Below are 18,041 nucleotides of genomic sequence, written 5' to 3'. Positions count from 1 at the left end.
GATGGCCTCTAAAGACAGTTGAAAATGTTTATTCTTATAATAAATTGGTTCATTTTAACTGGATTACAGATGTTAGTTGCTGCTTTTTAATGTAATCTCATCCGGTTTTTCAGTATCTTTCAATTTTCACTTGGAATAATTTCTTACATCTCAATGTTTTTGTTTGAATATAAATGTTTTTTTTTTTTTGTTTTTTTAATAAAAGCTTGAAATTGTTTTTATTCTGAAAGAAATACATATTATTACTTAATGAGTATCAAGATCTTTATATACTTGTTATTAAGATTAAGGCTTATTCACAAAAATTATGGCACACTATTTGGATGCAATCACACAAGGAATAAAGCTGATGATATAAACAGGAACATTCAAACCTTTTTTATTTAAAGTTTAAAAAAAAAAAAAAATTGAAATGTTTCTATTGACACTATAGCAAATTAGACTAGCTCAAATAATGTTGTCCAATGATGAAATTTAGTCTTTCTTTACAATTAATTGCAGTCTTTTTGGAAGTCCTTATAAATTCCAATTTTCTAGGAATTCTGTTTGGTGTTGGTTCATACTGTGATAAAGAAGACATGCTTCCTTTAAGTTTACTTTCATGTCATTATCCTTGGAGTAGGCAGGCAGTGTCATGCAAGAGGTGTTTTATATGTATTCATGTTTTTTGTCTTGAGACTCCTAGCTACAACACCTATGTATTCTGAGTGGTGTAGCCTGTAGTTTTGAACAGGCATACTATAAACACCTGGCATTGCTATTGATAGAGCAGGAAAACATTGCTTGCTGTGAGTTGTTCACTTGCCAAATCAATTTCTGGGACTGCTGGGACACAGAGAAAATTACAGAAAAATGGCAATGATGTGAACTACTTTAAGTGAAATTTATTTTTGAACTTATTTAAGGAGAACAGTTTAATGAAAAAGAAATATTTTGAAAAGAGAGAGGGAAGATGATTTTATAATTTCTGTAGGAGTTACAAATAATGAAATCAATCCTATGATTGCACTTTAACAACTAAAAAAAAAATTGTTCTCACACATAAATATACTGGTATATTAAAATATTCTATTGATGTACCAACCTGATTTTAATTTATTCAAGGTAACAACAAATTAATTAAATCATCAACAAATAAATTAAATTTAAAATTGTCAATGTAAAACAGAGCTCTTACAAATCTCATGGTGGCTGCCTTCTTGTTTGCTGGCAGCAACCATAAAAGTTACCTGAGATTTTGAATGTAGGTGCGCATGTAGGTGTAGATTTTGAATACTCCCAAAGATTTATTAATGGAGATAATCCATTTGGCCTGTGAATGGCTTATATATCACAGGCTACACTATTCATTGGAATGCATAGGCACTATAACTAGGACCCTCATGGCAAGGATTAAAGAACATGAAAACACCTTTCTAGCAAATGGTGTATATTCATGTTCCTTGGATATTGGATATAAATTATGGTATTAGTATAATGTTTAAATGAAAATTTGTGTCATAATTTTATAACATTAGGAAATTTAACCATTATATATATTTTACAGAAACTTAATATCTAATACTTAGTTATTTTGAAATTACTTATTTTATCTTATCTTCACTATTCTTACATAAAATAGTGTTTTAATGATAGTAACTGTCTGCAGTAGTAGTTTGGCAATACCATTATCTCCAAAATCTCTCTTCTGATAAGTGACACAAGAATATTTCTCACAAATATTTATTTCTATTTTATAAATATTTTTTTAGTAATTTGATAACTTAAAACTGTTATGTAAAATCTGACAATAATACTATTGCAATATACTTCATATAAATTAATAATACTTAATAAAAATATTATTTTAGCTTTAAGATAGTTGCTGTTTGACTACTTTTATAAGATAAACTATATCTTATTTAAACAGTTGCCAAATACATGTAAATGCTAGTTACTGATTTTTCTTGTTAATCTTATTAGAAGATAAGCATTTTACTGTATATATGGTAAAGATAATAAATTTTTCAATTGCATTAATAGGCCTAAATATATATATATATATATATTTTATATTTTCATTTGATGTTAGATCCATTGTATATCTACATATGCAAAATAATAAATATATTAATAAAAATTAGATTCATTCTTGTAATTGGGTTGCAATTTGAAAATTGTAGACCTATAAATTCCACTGTTGTCTGTCTTTCCTTAATCTCGAGAATGGAGTTAGATGAAAGATGAGACCAAATCTGGAAACTTTAGGGACTGAAGGCCCCAATTAACTATATGCAAACTGGTAGTCATGTTATTTCAATTCAAAACTTTCCCTGAAAGAAGTTAATAGATGACAGGCACGACTCTGTTAAAGGAAAAGTATATGTACAGGGGCAAGACACTACTAATTTGAAGGTGGAGAGCATATATTTTAAATTAATAATAACAATGAATAATTTCTTGTTTTGTATTTAAATTTTTTTTGTAAGAATTAAAGTGGAAATAATTATCAGACTGAAGTTACTCTAAAAGGATTGTTTACGTTCAAATAAACCTTTTTAAACCATAACTTTTTTTAATATAAATATTTTGTTAAAAATTCATAAATATTGATAGACTGATAGGATTAGAAAGATTGACTTAACAAATGATTAAAAATTTATATTGGACTTTATTATGACTGTCACTGCATATATGAACAAATTAGTTGTGTGAAAGTTTTTAAGAAATATTTTTTTCTATAAAGACATCTGATATTAATAGGAAGTAATACACAAATTCAACTCTACGAAAGTATATTAATGCCAAATAATCTGCCATATTATTGGGTCATAATAAGGCTTATTTAATATAATATTTAAATATAAAGTACAGTGAAACTGTCATTAATGGACCCTCTTGAATAGTGGATACCTCGATTTAACATACATTTAAATTCCCAGACTAGGGATGGACAACCCGCGACCCTTGAGCTGTAAGCGTCCCATATTAATACTTTTTGTGGCCTGAGTCACATAAAATATTAATAAATATTTCAATTTCCCAGCTTAAGGAAGTATTCAGCAAAAATTCAAATGTTATTTTCTACAACATATGTATGTGAATAGTTTTTCTTACAATGAATTTAGTAAAAATTAAAACTTTATTGCTTATTTTGAAACAGTATCGTCTTTTATTTGTTTTTTTGTGTCACAACTAGGGGCATTGATAGACATTGGGCATTTTGACATCACACTTTATTCTGTAATATCTTATGGGCCGATATGCATTTTGGGCATTTGCCCCTCTTCTGTCAGCTACATAATAAAACATGGACTTAAATTTTCTGTCACAAAATGTTGTATATTATGATATGTTACAATGTACCTTTACTTTTGAGATATCTTATAAGGTGTTAATAAATATACATCTTACTTGAAAATTACATTAGATAAGGTTAAAATTTTTTCAGTTAAAATTCCTTGGCATTGTGCTTGTGGGAACCAAAATAAGGGAAAATTTTTAGTATCAAAACAAAAAGTGGGTTATCTCAACGTTGGACCCTTTCGTTGTCTTCGAGAAACATGTGGAACAACTGGTACCCCTTTTCTTAAAAACTCATCTTTTCCTAAGATCTTATTCTGTAATGTTTTTCTATTTTAATATTAAGTAGGTTAAGAATATAGGATTAAGTTAGTTGTTAAGCTCAAAGATTGTGTAATTACGTGGCACGAATATTGTATACGTGAGTCTGTGTAGTGATTGAATGGGCTCATTTTTGGTGCAACCGTCACTATAGTTTGTCTCTGTACTCACAAGAGGAAGATGCAATAGAGTTGGGACCTGTATATTTATGTATCTTGTGTCTGCTTGAAAATAGTCTTGTTCTTTATATTACATTGTTGTGATTCAAGTTGCACAGAACACCACACAATCAAAATGACAGATCACTCCACCAACTTTTTTGATTTGGTCAGTTACAAATTATGTTACCAATTACGTCATCACGACATCAAAGTGTATCCAGTGAAACGAGAATAATTTTTACGACCGACTTTACCAAAATAAATGAAAATGTACCTAAAAAATTTAGGGTGCAGTGGGCTGCATAAAAATATTAAGTGAGCTGCAGTTGGGCATCCCTGTCTTAGTCCTTCTGAACCAGAATGTGTTCTTAACTTCATCATACATTAGTTCAAACCTTTTTGACCTTTCCAGGATTTTAATTTGTTTACATTCTCTTACATCCACTTTTTTTTTTTTTTTTTTTTTTTTTGGCTTGCTTGATCACCCTTAGCTTATTGTTCGGTTCTCTGTATTTTCATCTTCCTTTTTCAGAATTTACATTCTTCTACCACCACTTTCATTTTATTCATCATTTCCTTTGTGACCTTGTTTTGTTTCCTACCTGTTCTTCTGCTGTGATATTCACAATTCATTTGGTCCTTCAGCATCGTCTTCATCTATTCCTTTGAATTTTTGTTCAGATATTAATCTAAACATTTCACTATTCCTTTTCAAATTTTCTAAATCCCATTTCTCACTTGTCTTTTTTCTCTTTATGATCTTCTTGAATCTCATTTTGACTTTTTTGAGAGGTTGTGATCTGAATCTGTCTGCACTTGTACGTGTGCTTACATCCATAATAGTTCTTGTATCTCTCTTTAATTAGTATATAGTCTGTTTGGTATCTGTTGTTATCCCCAGGCTCTTTCCATGTATATAATCTTTTATGCTTTTGAAACCATGCTTTAGTAATCACCATACTTTGTTCTTTATAGAATTCAGTCAGCCTTTTCCTCCTGTTCTTGCTTCTCAATCAATGCCTTCTACAATATTTTCCTTTCTTGTGTTTTCCACCACAGCATTCCAATCTAATAATAATAGGCATGCATTTCCTTCTTCCTTTTCCATAAGTTTTTCCACCTGTTCATATATTTCCTCTTTTTTATCTGAATGAGAACTGGTAAGCATATATACTTGAATATCAGATATTTTGGTTCTGCTTGGATTCTGATCATTATGATTCTTCATTTATTTAATCAACTTTAATTACCCAGGATGCAAATACTCTTTTCAATGCTATCCCCACTCCATTCATTGCTTTCCTTCCCCTTGAAAAGTAAAGCTTGATATCATTGCTCACTAATTCTCCAGAATCTTCCCATCTCACTTCACTTAGTTCTGCTATGTCTAATTTATTTATTTTCATCTCATTCTTCAGATTTCCCAGTTTTTCAGTCTTAAAGTCCTTATGTTTCAAGTTCTGATTCTTAAGGGTATCTGTAGTTATGCAAGCTGATGATCTGGGGAGCCCCCTTCTTTTTCCTACTGAGCAAAATGTTGCAGTTGGAAATTGTTACAATACCAATGCTGTTCTTCTCTCTGTTTCTACTTGTTCTCATCTTACTAGGGATGTTGCTACATCAGTAATAAAGCATAGTAGTTTCCTGTTGCTTTTTGCTTTTCCCTCATGTTAATCAAAAGAGTTTTTGTTCTTTGTTAATTAAAATTTACAAAATTTTATGTTTTATATATCATGGTTATTTTGTAATATTGTATAATTTTGTAATTTTCTTATATATGTAATCTAAATTCCATGCACATGCAAGAAACTATTTTTGAAAATGTTAGTTGCTGTTTGTCTTCTATTTCTTGAATTCAAATGTTTTGTTCTCTATGAATGCCCTCTTCTTTTAACAATATTTTTAAACAGGAACATCCCATGCTTTTATTTTTGGTTGCGTATTACCAAGAATATTGTGAAAGCTGAGGGGAAAACCTTTCACTTTTTTTAGTGTATTTATGTGAATAAAGTGATTTTAAAATTTATATATATGTGACTTCATAAAATTATCATTTAATTTGAAAATAAAACAGTTTACCATTTTATATAATAGATAGATGTATCTAACATTACAATTAATTTTCAATTGAAAAATTTTTTTTGCAGCTGATATTTCTCTGGCTGACTTCGGTCGAAAAGAAATTATAATGGCCGAAAATGAAATGCCTGGATTGATGGCAATAAGAAGAAAGTATGGTCTGTCAAAACCATTAAAAGGTGCACGTATAGCTGGATGTTTGCATATGACTATTCAAACTGCTGTTCTAATGGAAACTCTTATAGAGTTGGGAGCTGAAGTAAGTTTTTAACATGTTACTATTATAGAAATAAGGAATTTAATTTGTTATTAAGGAGTAAAGAAACAATTACAGTAGAGCATTGATTATCCGACTCAATTGGGGACTGGGGTTGGTCGGATAACTGAAAAAATGGATAACCGAAAAGTATGAAAAAATACATTATTAGCATAGTATATTAGTATATCCCATGTAATTAGTATATCGCTATTAACCTACTTCGCATTGAATTTTCATCGATGTTAAGCCTAACAAAAATTTTTTTCAATAATAATCGTTGCTATTGTATCATTAAAAATTAGAAAATTAAGCCTTGTTTAGATACTGGCCTCCCTTTTGTGGTCGACAGTGTTGCCAGCTAAAACACGCAAAATTTAACAAAAATAATATTAAAGTAGCCAATACATAGCCAAATATTGTAGTGCCACATCACTAGCGGACATTTGAATTTGCTGACTAGAACGCAGTCAGTTAACTGATGTGACGGTTGATCGGGGGTCGGCTAATCGATGCTGTACTGTAATTCAGTTTTTCTATTTTCTAATTAATCTAAATTTCGCTAGATTACATTGAGCTACATAGCTTGAGTTAATCCGATGGTTGGTTATAAATTTATTCTGATGTTTCTTTTGTGATCTTTCTTTTATATAATCTAAATTTCACAATTTTAAAGTTTTTAAAAATAAGAAAGAATTCAGAAGAAAAAATAAAGCACTAATGCTTTAAAATTGGTCAATTACAAATAAAAATTAAATAATTTTTTTGAAAAATTTGCATTTGATTAAAGCATTTTTTCACGTCACACTATCGGAACCTGTGACCGGTGCTCTATGCGTATACGTTAAATATCGCTTGACAAACGTTTTCGAGCGTTCTATTCGCTCTTCTTCAGGTCAACTCTGACCTGAAGAAGAGCGAATAGAACGCTCGAAAACGTTTGTCAAGCGATATTTAACGTATACGCATAGAGCACCGGTCACAGGTTCCGATAGTGTGACATTATTTTCATCCCGGTGCTGAGAATAGAATAGTTCCTGCATTTAAGCTTTTTTCAATACGTCAGAATTTTATTTAGCACTCAAATTTGAATATATTATGACACTACTCTCAAAAGAACTTTAAAATATCTTCAGCAACAAATAAACTTTAATACACAAAATTAAATTATAGACAAATGTTTTTGATGTAAAGAATAAGTTAAGATCTTTATCTGTTCTCAGATTGTGATTGAAATGCTAGCAGAAATATGACATATTTTGAATGTGTTCAAATATATATAAAATTATGAAATAATGCAAATGGGAGTTAGGCAACTATAAAGGCAATGTTTAAAAACAAAACTTAATGCACTTTTATAACAAATACAGATATGAAATAGTCAAACCTAATGTTATGAGTGCCCGTTTACAAACAATTCAGTTTACGAATAAAACTTTGAATGCCATATTTGCTTTGGTTGCCATATAGTAACTTAGTTTCTGAACAACCAACTTGGCAGAGGCAACCATTGATGTTCAACTTCCTATGTTACAGAAAGTTGACAGCTTGACCTATCAACAACAGGACTACTGATTCACTAGTGGTTCCAAGATTTGCCTTGCATCATTAGACATCACAACACAAACCATCAATGATGATGTTATTCAAAGTAAATCTCAATGTGCTTGCGGGTAAGATACTACTACTGGTTTTCAGTACACATCACAATTCAAATTAAATCAAATTAATTAATAAAAACTGTGTTAATTGACATTTGCATAATATAAAGGACATCCAATAATTCATATTTAAAGGTACTTGATGCAGATTAATAACAAATTTTTGTTATTTAAATATATATATTTTTATTATTTCTCATTAGTACATAATCTACATTCAACATTATATTTTCAGTATATTGGTATTTGTTGTCAACAATAATTTTCAATTCTAAGATAGTATTATACTCCTCAAAAATGAAATCATAATACCACAAAGCCACATGCACATTACAGGACTGGTAGAAGTAAGAGAGATATGCAAATGATTAAAAGAACAAAGACACCTATTTATTCAGTAATAAACAGTAATAAATTTAGGCCACTATATGGTGAGGCATACTATCAATGAAGCAATTAATGGTTGCTTGAGGTATCCTTTGCCAAGCTGTGTCCACTGCAGTATGCATGTCGTCTACAGTATGTGGCAGCGGTCCCCGGTGCACTTCATGTAGGACAATGGATGTCCCATGGGTGTTCGATGGGAGAGAGATCACGGAAGGATGTGAATTCCATTTGATCTGCTGACAGTTTACTTTGACATGTGGTTGAGTACTATGCTGGGTGCAGCCTGCATCAGTGGCTGAACCACAGACTTCACAATGTGTATGACATACTGGTCTACTGTCAGAGTACTGGAAATGTGCACTGGTACTGTGCCATTCGAACGTGATTCCTCCAAACCATGATGCCCAATGTGGGGTTGGTGTGATCCTTGGCAAAAAGAGCTGGCACAATGTTTCCTGGTATACCACTATATCTGTCTACAGCCATCATTCCTCCACAGACAGAAGTGGGATTTATCCCTAAACAATACCTGATTGCCATTCAATTGTCCAGTTGCAATGATGACAATGCCAGGCATGCAGCTCTGTGTTGAACGATTAAATTAATTAATGGCATCTCAGTTGCTGGTTGTTGTGCATACAGCCTTTTGCAAATGGTTTTTGATGGACACACATGCACCGGTTGACAGCGACCTGTGACTTTGAATGTCACATATCGTGGCATACAGATTCAGTCTGTCTTTGGTGTGTTTACAGATGTTCCTTCATCATTGCTTCACACATTTTTGTATGATACATCATGCCCAACACACGGCAACTGTGTGCATAAGCAAATCAGGGTTGTGCAGCTCAGTGGCATGCTGTGACATTTGATGATAGGGAAGGTGGTTTCTGTAAGAAACCGACTTCCAGGGCAATCAGTTAATTGCACGTCAATGATGGTCTAGGGTCCAATAGTATTCCTTTGTTCGATAAACCAGTAAAAGTCGTAGGCTTTTCTAAATGCATTTTTAATATCACAATTATATTCTGAATTGCTAGCCACGATATAAGGGGCTACAATTAGAAATAAAATAATAAAAACTTACATGGTGAAATAAAATTTGTGATGGATGTACTGTACATACCTGGTACAAAATATTCTTCAATTGTATGAATATACTTTTAAAGAAAATTATAATTAAATACTGTATAGCTTTGTAAAGAAACGTACATAAAAATAACATAAAATATTCTAGACACATCCAACACACCTTATTTGCTGAGAACATATATTTATTAAACAAAACAAACGTTTTCAACCCGATTTACGGGCCATCTTCAGGTTAACGTCTTTCGACTCTAATACAAAATCGAACACGTTCAAAATTAAACCAAATTAGAACAATACGTTTAAATTAAATTAATAGAATAAGCATAACCGAAATAAAACAATAAATAATAAAAAAACCAAAGTAACACAAAAATGAATATAAAATAGGGTAATTTGCCGTAAACACTAAGGAACAATTCCTTACATATTAACCCAGATATCTGTTGAGTCACGGTAGAGGCATTATTACGCGTGTTTTTTCTTATTATGTATTTCCACTATGACGGTAACACGGTCGCATCCTTATAATCTAAACATCTATTCGTCAAACTCGCTCGGTATATTGTTAAATGGGAGGATGCCAAAATTCTTGCAAAAGTACACTCACCAACGCTGTCATCCATAACCGAAAAATGCGAAATATACCGAGCGAGTTTGACGAATAGATGTTTAAATTATAAGGATGCGACCGTGTTACCGTCATAGTGGAAATACATAATAAGAAAAAACACGCATAATAATGCCTCTACCGTGACTCAATAGATATCTGGGTTAATATGTAAGGAATTGTTCCTTAGTGTTTACGGCAAATTACCCTATTTTATATTCATTTTTGTGTTACTTTGGTTTTTTATTATTTATTGTTTTATTTCGGTTATGCTTATTCTATTAATTTAATTTAAACGTATTGTTCTAATTTGGTTTAATTTTGAACGTGTTCGATTTTGTATTAGAGTTGAAAGACGTTAACCTGAAGATGGCCTGTAAATTGGGTTGAAAACGTTTGTTTTGTTTAATAAATATGTTCTCAGTGAATAAGGTGTGTTGGATGTGTCTAGTACATTGCTAAAGAAGCTGAGTCAAAGTAAGTCATAAAATATTCTTTACGTTTTAAATCTTAAAGCAATCCACTTAGTCAAATAGCTCCCCATGAGTGGCTAATGGATGGAATCAGAGACCATTTTGCAGTGCATGGATGCACGCGGGCTGCCATATCCCGAGGGTGCCGATACTAGTCAATGTCAAATGCCTCTTTTGTTGCATCACTAGTATACCTGAAAGGATACGACAGGTTGTTCTAAATTATAAATGTTTCTTGCCATAGCTGTAAAAATCTAAATATGTTAAACTTAATAGATTGTTGGTCATTTGTTTTCTAACTAATTTGTTTTAGGACCAGGTGTCCATGGAAATTTCCAAAGTTTACTTTTCAGTCACTCTCATTGAACTGGAAAAATTTCTGTCTTTATTACATCTAATATTACAAAGATATCAGTCCCACTGCACTCGGCTAGAGATTGGTTCGGTTAACCACCAAAGTTTAATATCATTAATGCCTCTTATGCCTGAAGCTACCGTATCAAATTTTATTTCTTAATCATTACCTCATCCTGAGATATTAACTCTTAGACATCTTATTGTCCCCTTGTTATAGATTGTGGATGAGAGGCATTGATGCTATTAATTAAACTTTGGTGGTTTTGAGTCGCTACTAAGGAAGCGAACAAGCTTCCTTGGTAGCGACTGAAATTGACAAATCTTGCGAAGTAATGATTCGAACTAAATTTTGCTAATAAAATGACGTGTTGTAACAGATGCCAAATTTTAAACTTCTTAGAATGGGAGATTTCAGAGGTCAAACATTATCGTCTATCCAACATTCTAAATACAGCCAAGTTCTTCTTGCCAAATTTTTTAAAATACCTATTTTTTCCTCTATTTTTCTTGAAAAATTGACCCAGCATATCTTAATGTATTATACCTTGCACAGAAATTCTTCTCAAGAAACAATTAATAACGACAGTACATAAAATTTCACATTCCCATTATAAGTCTATGTAAAAAATTCCATTTAAGTTCTATTATTATTATTTTATTAAATACAGGAGTATTTTAAACTACATTAAAAATAGCATGTGTAAAATACCCTTACCACATCTACCTTTTTTTATGCAAGTTAATGTTTTCATTTGCAGTGTGTAGCTTTTATTATAATCTCATTCTATTATATTCACATTCCATATTTATCATTGGAATGTGTATTACGTATGTTAATCCATTTCTGCTTTTTGTGCACATTCAATTTATTCTATGAGAAATACTGGTAAAGCAATCATTTGGAATCTTTTTCACTTGCTGTGAAAAAATTTTTATATATAGCCTATAATTAACAAAAATTCATTTGAATACAAGTAAACGAATCATTACAAGAATTTAAATTTTAATGTCGAAGATAAGTCAAAAGTAAATTGTTACCAGAGCCTCTTCAGCCATCAGTCATATCAACCGATGTTACCACTTCCCAGGACGTGGACCCAGAGGTTGGATTTTGGGAAGCGTGTTCGTGTTGTGAAACGGTGTTGTTTATAATGCACGTGAATGGAATCGTTGGTGATTGGATGCGACGAATGTGTCGTTGTTTGAACTGTGTGTTTCAGCATGAGGGATGTTGTTGTTTATGTGCATGGATGTGAATTACTAAACTAGTGTGAGTACGACAAGGGGACAAAAAAAATAAAAACCCCTTGTCTTCTTACATCTAGATTAGTAAATTAAATTTAAGGTTTTAGTTTGAATGTTAGTATGACAAGAGGAAAAAAAAATAAAAAAACCTCTTGCCTTCTTATCCTAAATTAGTAAATATAAATATGACAAGAGGAAAAAAAATAAAAAACCTCTTGCCTTCTTATCCTACGTTAGTAAATTGAAACTAAAACCTTAAATTTAAATGTTGTTAATATGACAAGAGGAAAAAACAAACGAAAAAAACCTCTTGCCTTCTTACCCTAGGTTAGTAATATCCTTCAGAAATAGCAAAGGAAAAAGTCGTTCACATCTCTTACGAAGCGACGCTTTTTCCTTTCCATCTTTGCCCACACTGAACGAGAGGATCCCACTCGTTGGAAAAGGGAGGAATGATCGAAACATTCCTCCCCTCCCAGTGCGTCAAAGATGATGTCGTCAACATGGAGACATTTCACCTTTCGGAACACGTCCGAGTGGCGAAATGTCTCCTCTCCGTTCAACGCGGAACAGAGAATGCTGTCGACATCCGCTATTCCTGAAGGCAATCCAGTGAAGGAAGAACCCCTTCTGCAATTGATGGAAGAGAGTTCCTCTCCCCGCTCAAAGGGGGAAAAGACCCTCTCTTCATCGATTGCAGAAGGAGAACGCCCTTTACACTTCTTCATCTTTTTGGGCCGCAACCGACGCCAAAACCGCCAACTCTTCATTCTGTAAAGAAACAAAAAATATATATGTATTAATGGGATGCGGATATACTTAACACAGAAAAAGCTCAAGATTATACTCACGTTGGATTGGAATTCATGTAGCTCGCGTTAGATCCTACCGGAAATTGCTAAAGGTTTGAACTGAATTTGCAGTAGAGAAAACTGACCAGCTCTTGCGTGTATTTGTATTTATTTGTATGACAGAAAAGTAACCATGCGCAAAAGGCACTTGTACTTGATCGAGCCCAAGTCGTAATGAGTGTTTTGTTCTAGAGCAATTTACGCTAACGTGTGTCACCTAAACGCAACGATGGCATTTAAGAGAGTTTTGTGCGAAGAAATTCCGTACGAGAGTCGACGAAAACACAAGACATGCCCGCAGTGGGACACGAACGTTTAAGTGGCACAAAGCATTTGCAGAGAGTTACATAAGTGTGGAAGATGGACTGCACTCAGAAAAGACCGCATTGTGGAAAGAGGCAAACAGCTTAAGGAAAAGAATTCTTTGTGTCCAGCCTGTATAGGTAACTGTTAAGTGTATTAGATTGTTTTAAGTCGCACAGCTGCTGACAATTTAATTCTCGCAAAGTAAGCCATTGAAAAGCGTTGTAACTAATATATAGATTCAGTGGAGAAGTCGGAAGTGAAAGGGCGAAATTTTTGACGTCCCGGATGTGTCGAAGGAACGTGTCATGCTTCAGAATACGATCTCCGTTTATCCTTCAGTCCATCCGGTTTCGAGTGTATATTTTAGTTAAAATTACGACACGCAATTCTTATTTAGAGTTAGTATTAAATAAGTTTTAATTGAATTTCTATAAATAAGATATTTGCAAATAATCCTTATTCTTTGACCATGTTTATAAAGTATAATCTAAATTAATTAATTACGAAAATAAACCAATGAACAAATACTTAATCCTTTGCGTCCGTCGTTTTCGGCGCTTCGGTCACTTTCCAATGTGGCGGCTGGTTTAAAAGTCGAAAGAGGTACGTTTCGGATGGTAATTCAAATGAAAAACACAAGCGACAGCAGATTTAAACGCAAATATGCAAAGTCCGAGTTGGCCGATGTCGTCTCCGAAAGTTGGACTAAACAAAACGAAAATAAAATCTTACAGCTAGCTAAATTCTAATTAAAATCTTACTTGGTGTAATGTCGGTGTCCACAAGTCTTCTTAAAACCACATAAAAAAGGCAAAAAACACAGCAGAAACCAGAGCAAAGAGTACACACGTCCGTCCAGCAAGCGAAAAATGTGCAAAGTGACGCAAAATCGTGTTGCAACAATACTCGTTTCCATAGAAATGGCAATTGTTGAGATTAGAAAGCTCACAACGAATTCGAATACGGTTGACGTCATGGATTCTTTTTGAATTTTAAGGCTAAATATGTGCATTTTTCACGTTTCTCTCCTTGGAGTGACGACGGATTGGGATGGAGAGACTCCTACCACCCTCCGCCTTTGGTTTTCATTCTCCACAAGGGGTTAGAAGCGAGATTTTCTATAATCGAACGTCATCTTTACCTCGCCACCCCCCAAAACTAGAACAAATCCTTCCTCTCGTTCATCCAGTAATTTCCGATGACGTTTCTGATTGACCGACAGAGCAATTTTTACTGAGTTTCATAATATTTCGTTTATCCGACGCCATTTTAAGAGCGCTTACCTGACGTCATTGGTTATATTAAATATGCGTGTTGTGTTATAGTTTAGTTACATAAACGTTAATTAGTATATTAAATAAGCAAATTTTATGAATTCACCTGACCGATAGAAAATATCGTGTATTTATTTTACTCGAAACAATCAAATATAGATTTTTCTATATTCAAACTGAGAAAAAGATTGTTCGTTTCAAGAAATGTATTTTTATAAAAAAATCTATCAATAGCAACGAGTTGCGTAACTTTCTCGGCTGTTGTGAGATTTTATTTAGAAAATAACTTTTATACTTTTAATTATATTATAATAAATAAATTAGTGTGTGGCGCCATCTGTTATGTGATTTTGTTATATAAAGTTTTTTAAAATTGCAAAAATGTTAATTTTAAGTATAGAAATGAGTTTTATTTAAAAAAATTACAAATGCTAGTAAGGAGTAAAATCTTCATTAACCCCGACCCTCTTGAAATATGACACACGACCCCCGCTCTATCTTCCTACCCTCTTGACCTTTAAGCTTTTGTTTAAGTAATATTCTGGCTCTTTCAGCTGGGATTTATTTATGTCCCTAATTCCCTAATCTCTTAATTATTTAACTACTTTACTTCTTGAGTAGAAATAAGTTGAAACTGGTTACTTTGTTATTGTTAATTGTCTACTTGGACTTTACTTATTAATAGGACTTAATACTGGTGTTTAAAGATTGACACAACAATGAGAGTTAGTTCAGGAAAGAACAAAATTTCTTTATTACTTGTAGTAATAGTTTATGTACACATATTACACGTGTTTCGGGCTAGCATGCCCCTCATCAGCAGTACTACTACCACACATGTAAATACATATTCCAATCCCGAGTATAAATTTATTTTTCTCGTTGTATAATTAATTAACAAGTTAAACATTTCAATCAAGGTTTAATTCACAATTCCAAGTAGACAATTAACAATAACATTAGAATTTAAAAGGATAGTAAGGCTTTTACAATTTCCGGTTACTTTGTATTTGAATATTTGTAATATTGGGAAAGAAGTGGAAAGAAATTTTTACGACAACGGATACATAAATCGTAAATTCGTAATAAGATGCATAATACGGTTATAATAAAATATTAATTTTAATTAATTCAAAGTACGTTAAAATATGAAAATAATTGCGCAGTATGTATTTATATTTTAGAAAATACAAGGACGCTTCCAAGGACGGCACGCCACTGGTGCAGCTCCAGCATACGGTCTCATTCTAGAGCTGTTAACTGGTGATATTTTGGCTTGCTGTAGTTTTCAAGGTATCTTCGAGACTCAAAAGTTCAGCTGCTGTGAACTCTCAGTGATAGCATTTACAGCCTGGCTGTCTGCTGGTCTTTAGAGCCTGAAATTAGGTACTATGACCTGATGTGTACACACTCATTCATTTGCATCTCTCTAACTGCTACTGTTCCTGCAATTTGCAGGAGGCTATGTGCATTCTTTTGTAGTATTGCAATTTCACTTTTGAGGAGTGTAGTTATTTGAATTTAGTAATTTCCCTAAAAAATTGCATTAGTATTACAAATTCTGGAGATGGTTGTCGTCATTCACACAGTTAGTGCCTTGCCAATAACAGATATATCAAACTAAACCAATAAGTGTTTAGATAGCAGAATTTTGATTATTGTAAAGTATTGACGATATTAACATATATCAGTTTTGTTTTGATATTTCTATTGTTGGCATAGCACTACTCGATAGCTTAATTGCTATCAGACACTATATATTAAAAAAAATGGTTAAAAAAATTAAAAGGAACAAATGACTTAGTTATTAATATACAACAAAAAACATTGTTTTTTATTTTGAATGTTGCAATTTGTTGTTTTCTGGATGTAATCATCAGTCATTTTGCCTTTACATTGTGTTTATGTAATTAGTGGTGCCTTGTTTTGTTTGGTTTATTGGCTTTTTAGGCATAAGGACCTCTTGAGCCAAGTTGTGCCAACCACATGATCATGGAATTATCTTTTGCTTTTTAAGCCTCTAAAGGTGCGATAAAATTATCAATAACTATTAACTAAAATCATAAATTATAATTGAATATGTGATTGCTAAGTTTTGGCTCAATGGAGGACTTATCACACATTATTGATACAGCAAGAAGAGTAATCATACACAAATGGATGGCACTGGTTATTTATTGTAAACCTACCTCCAGTACCAAATTATTTAAATTATTATACTAAATATATTTGGTATTTAGTTAATTTATTTATACATACTGGTTTCACCCATGATGTGGGGAATACAAACTTATATAAATTACAAAAATCAGTACACAACAGTAAAAAAAATCACAGTAATACTATAATTCTATAATTAATGAATCATTACAGAATATATATATATATATATATATATAATACAAATTTTACAAAACCAACAATAAATAATAAATTAAACGAAATGTCAACATAATGAAAATAATTAATATCAATAATCAATTAATAGTAGCAATAAAGTAGCCATATTTAATCTGGCAATCATTCAGCTTATATAAACATCTCAATTTTATGTTTTTAATTAATAAATATAGAGGACTTATGACGCCAGTCCATTATTAATTGCACTAAAATTAGAAACGAGCAAACTGGTTTGGTAAGTCCTTTTAAGACTGATTCTTAACCAGTGGTCTGTGGACTCAGAAGGGTAAAATAAACTTTAACAATACAATAATTTCAAATATAGTTAATTATTGTGTTAAGAAAGAAACACACACGTTTTTTATTGAATTAAATGTATTTCTAAAAAAACTGGTTTATTTTGGAATTTTGTTTTATGCATTTGAAAATATTACTCCCAGAATGCATCTGTAATCTTTACGTAATTGGAAGAAGGGTCCATGGAACAAAGAAAGGTTAAGAATTTCTGTTTCTAACATTACTAGTGCATTATTATTTATTGATAAAAAAACAAGAAGTTTTACAGTTGTAAATTTTTTACATAGTAACAGATTAGGCAAAATGCATACAATACAGAATAAACTAAAAATGTTCATCAAAATATAAGAACAATAATTAAATAGTAAATGGAAACGACAACTTAAATGTTATGCAGAATAATCTGTCAGGCTGGGAGAACAAAACAGATACATATAACTAACACCTTATTCTTGCCTAGAAATAAACGTGACGATGGCCTGTAAATCAGGTTGAAAACGTTTGTTTGGAATAAATTTATATTTCTCGGCAAGAATAAGGTGTTAGTTATATGTAAATGTATGATTTGCTGAGTACTTTATGAACAAAACAGATTTGAAATTTTAAATCTTTTAAAGTTAGCACTTATGCCAGGGGTCGAAGCATACGTAGATAGGGCAGTGGTGCATCTGTTGTGTTCAATGTCATATTTGTGTTCGCGCATACGTTTATCCAGAGAGCGTATGGTGGAGCCAATATATATAAGGTCCCTTTGAAATCTATGGTCTCTTAACGGGACAGAATACACTCCTGGTGCATACCTTTCGTCTATGTTGTCTTTGCTATTGCGCAGAATGTTGTAAATAGTATTGCGCCTCTTATATGCTATTCTTTTGTTTATACGCTTCGCAATTTCTCTGTAAATCGGATCTAGGTGGCGGTTATATTCAACCACCGCTACACACTGCAAATTATTCGAGTTGTTCGTGCGTGAGCTATCGTTGTATACACGT

General features: G+C 32.3%; 1 protein-coding gene across 1 annotated transcript in view; it reads left to right on the top strand.

Moving 5' to 3' along the window:
• The window catches only part of LOC111630919 (adenosylhomocysteinase-like), a 46,789-nt gene that overhangs the window by 2,219 nt on the left and 26,529 nt on the right, over positions 1-18,041 (top strand). Inside the window, exon 2 of the mRNA XM_023375078.1 lies at positions 5,912-6,102. Coding sequence (XP_023230846.1) covers positions 5,912-6,102 — 191 coding nt within the window. The remainder of the gene's footprint in view (positions 1-5,911; positions 6,103-18,041) is intronic.

The sequence above is a fragment of the Centruroides sculpturatus genome, unplaced genomic scaffold (assembly GCF_000671375.1).
Source record: "Centruroides sculpturatus isolate CEXI.00-Female unplaced genomic scaffold, Cexi_2.0 scaffold653, whole genome shotgun sequence".
NCBI lineage: Eukaryota > Metazoa > Arthropoda > Arachnida > Scorpiones > Buthidae > Centruroides > Centruroides sculpturatus.
The sequence above is the reverse complement of the archived record's forward strand: the minus strand, read 5'-3'. Positions and strand labels throughout refer to the sequence as shown.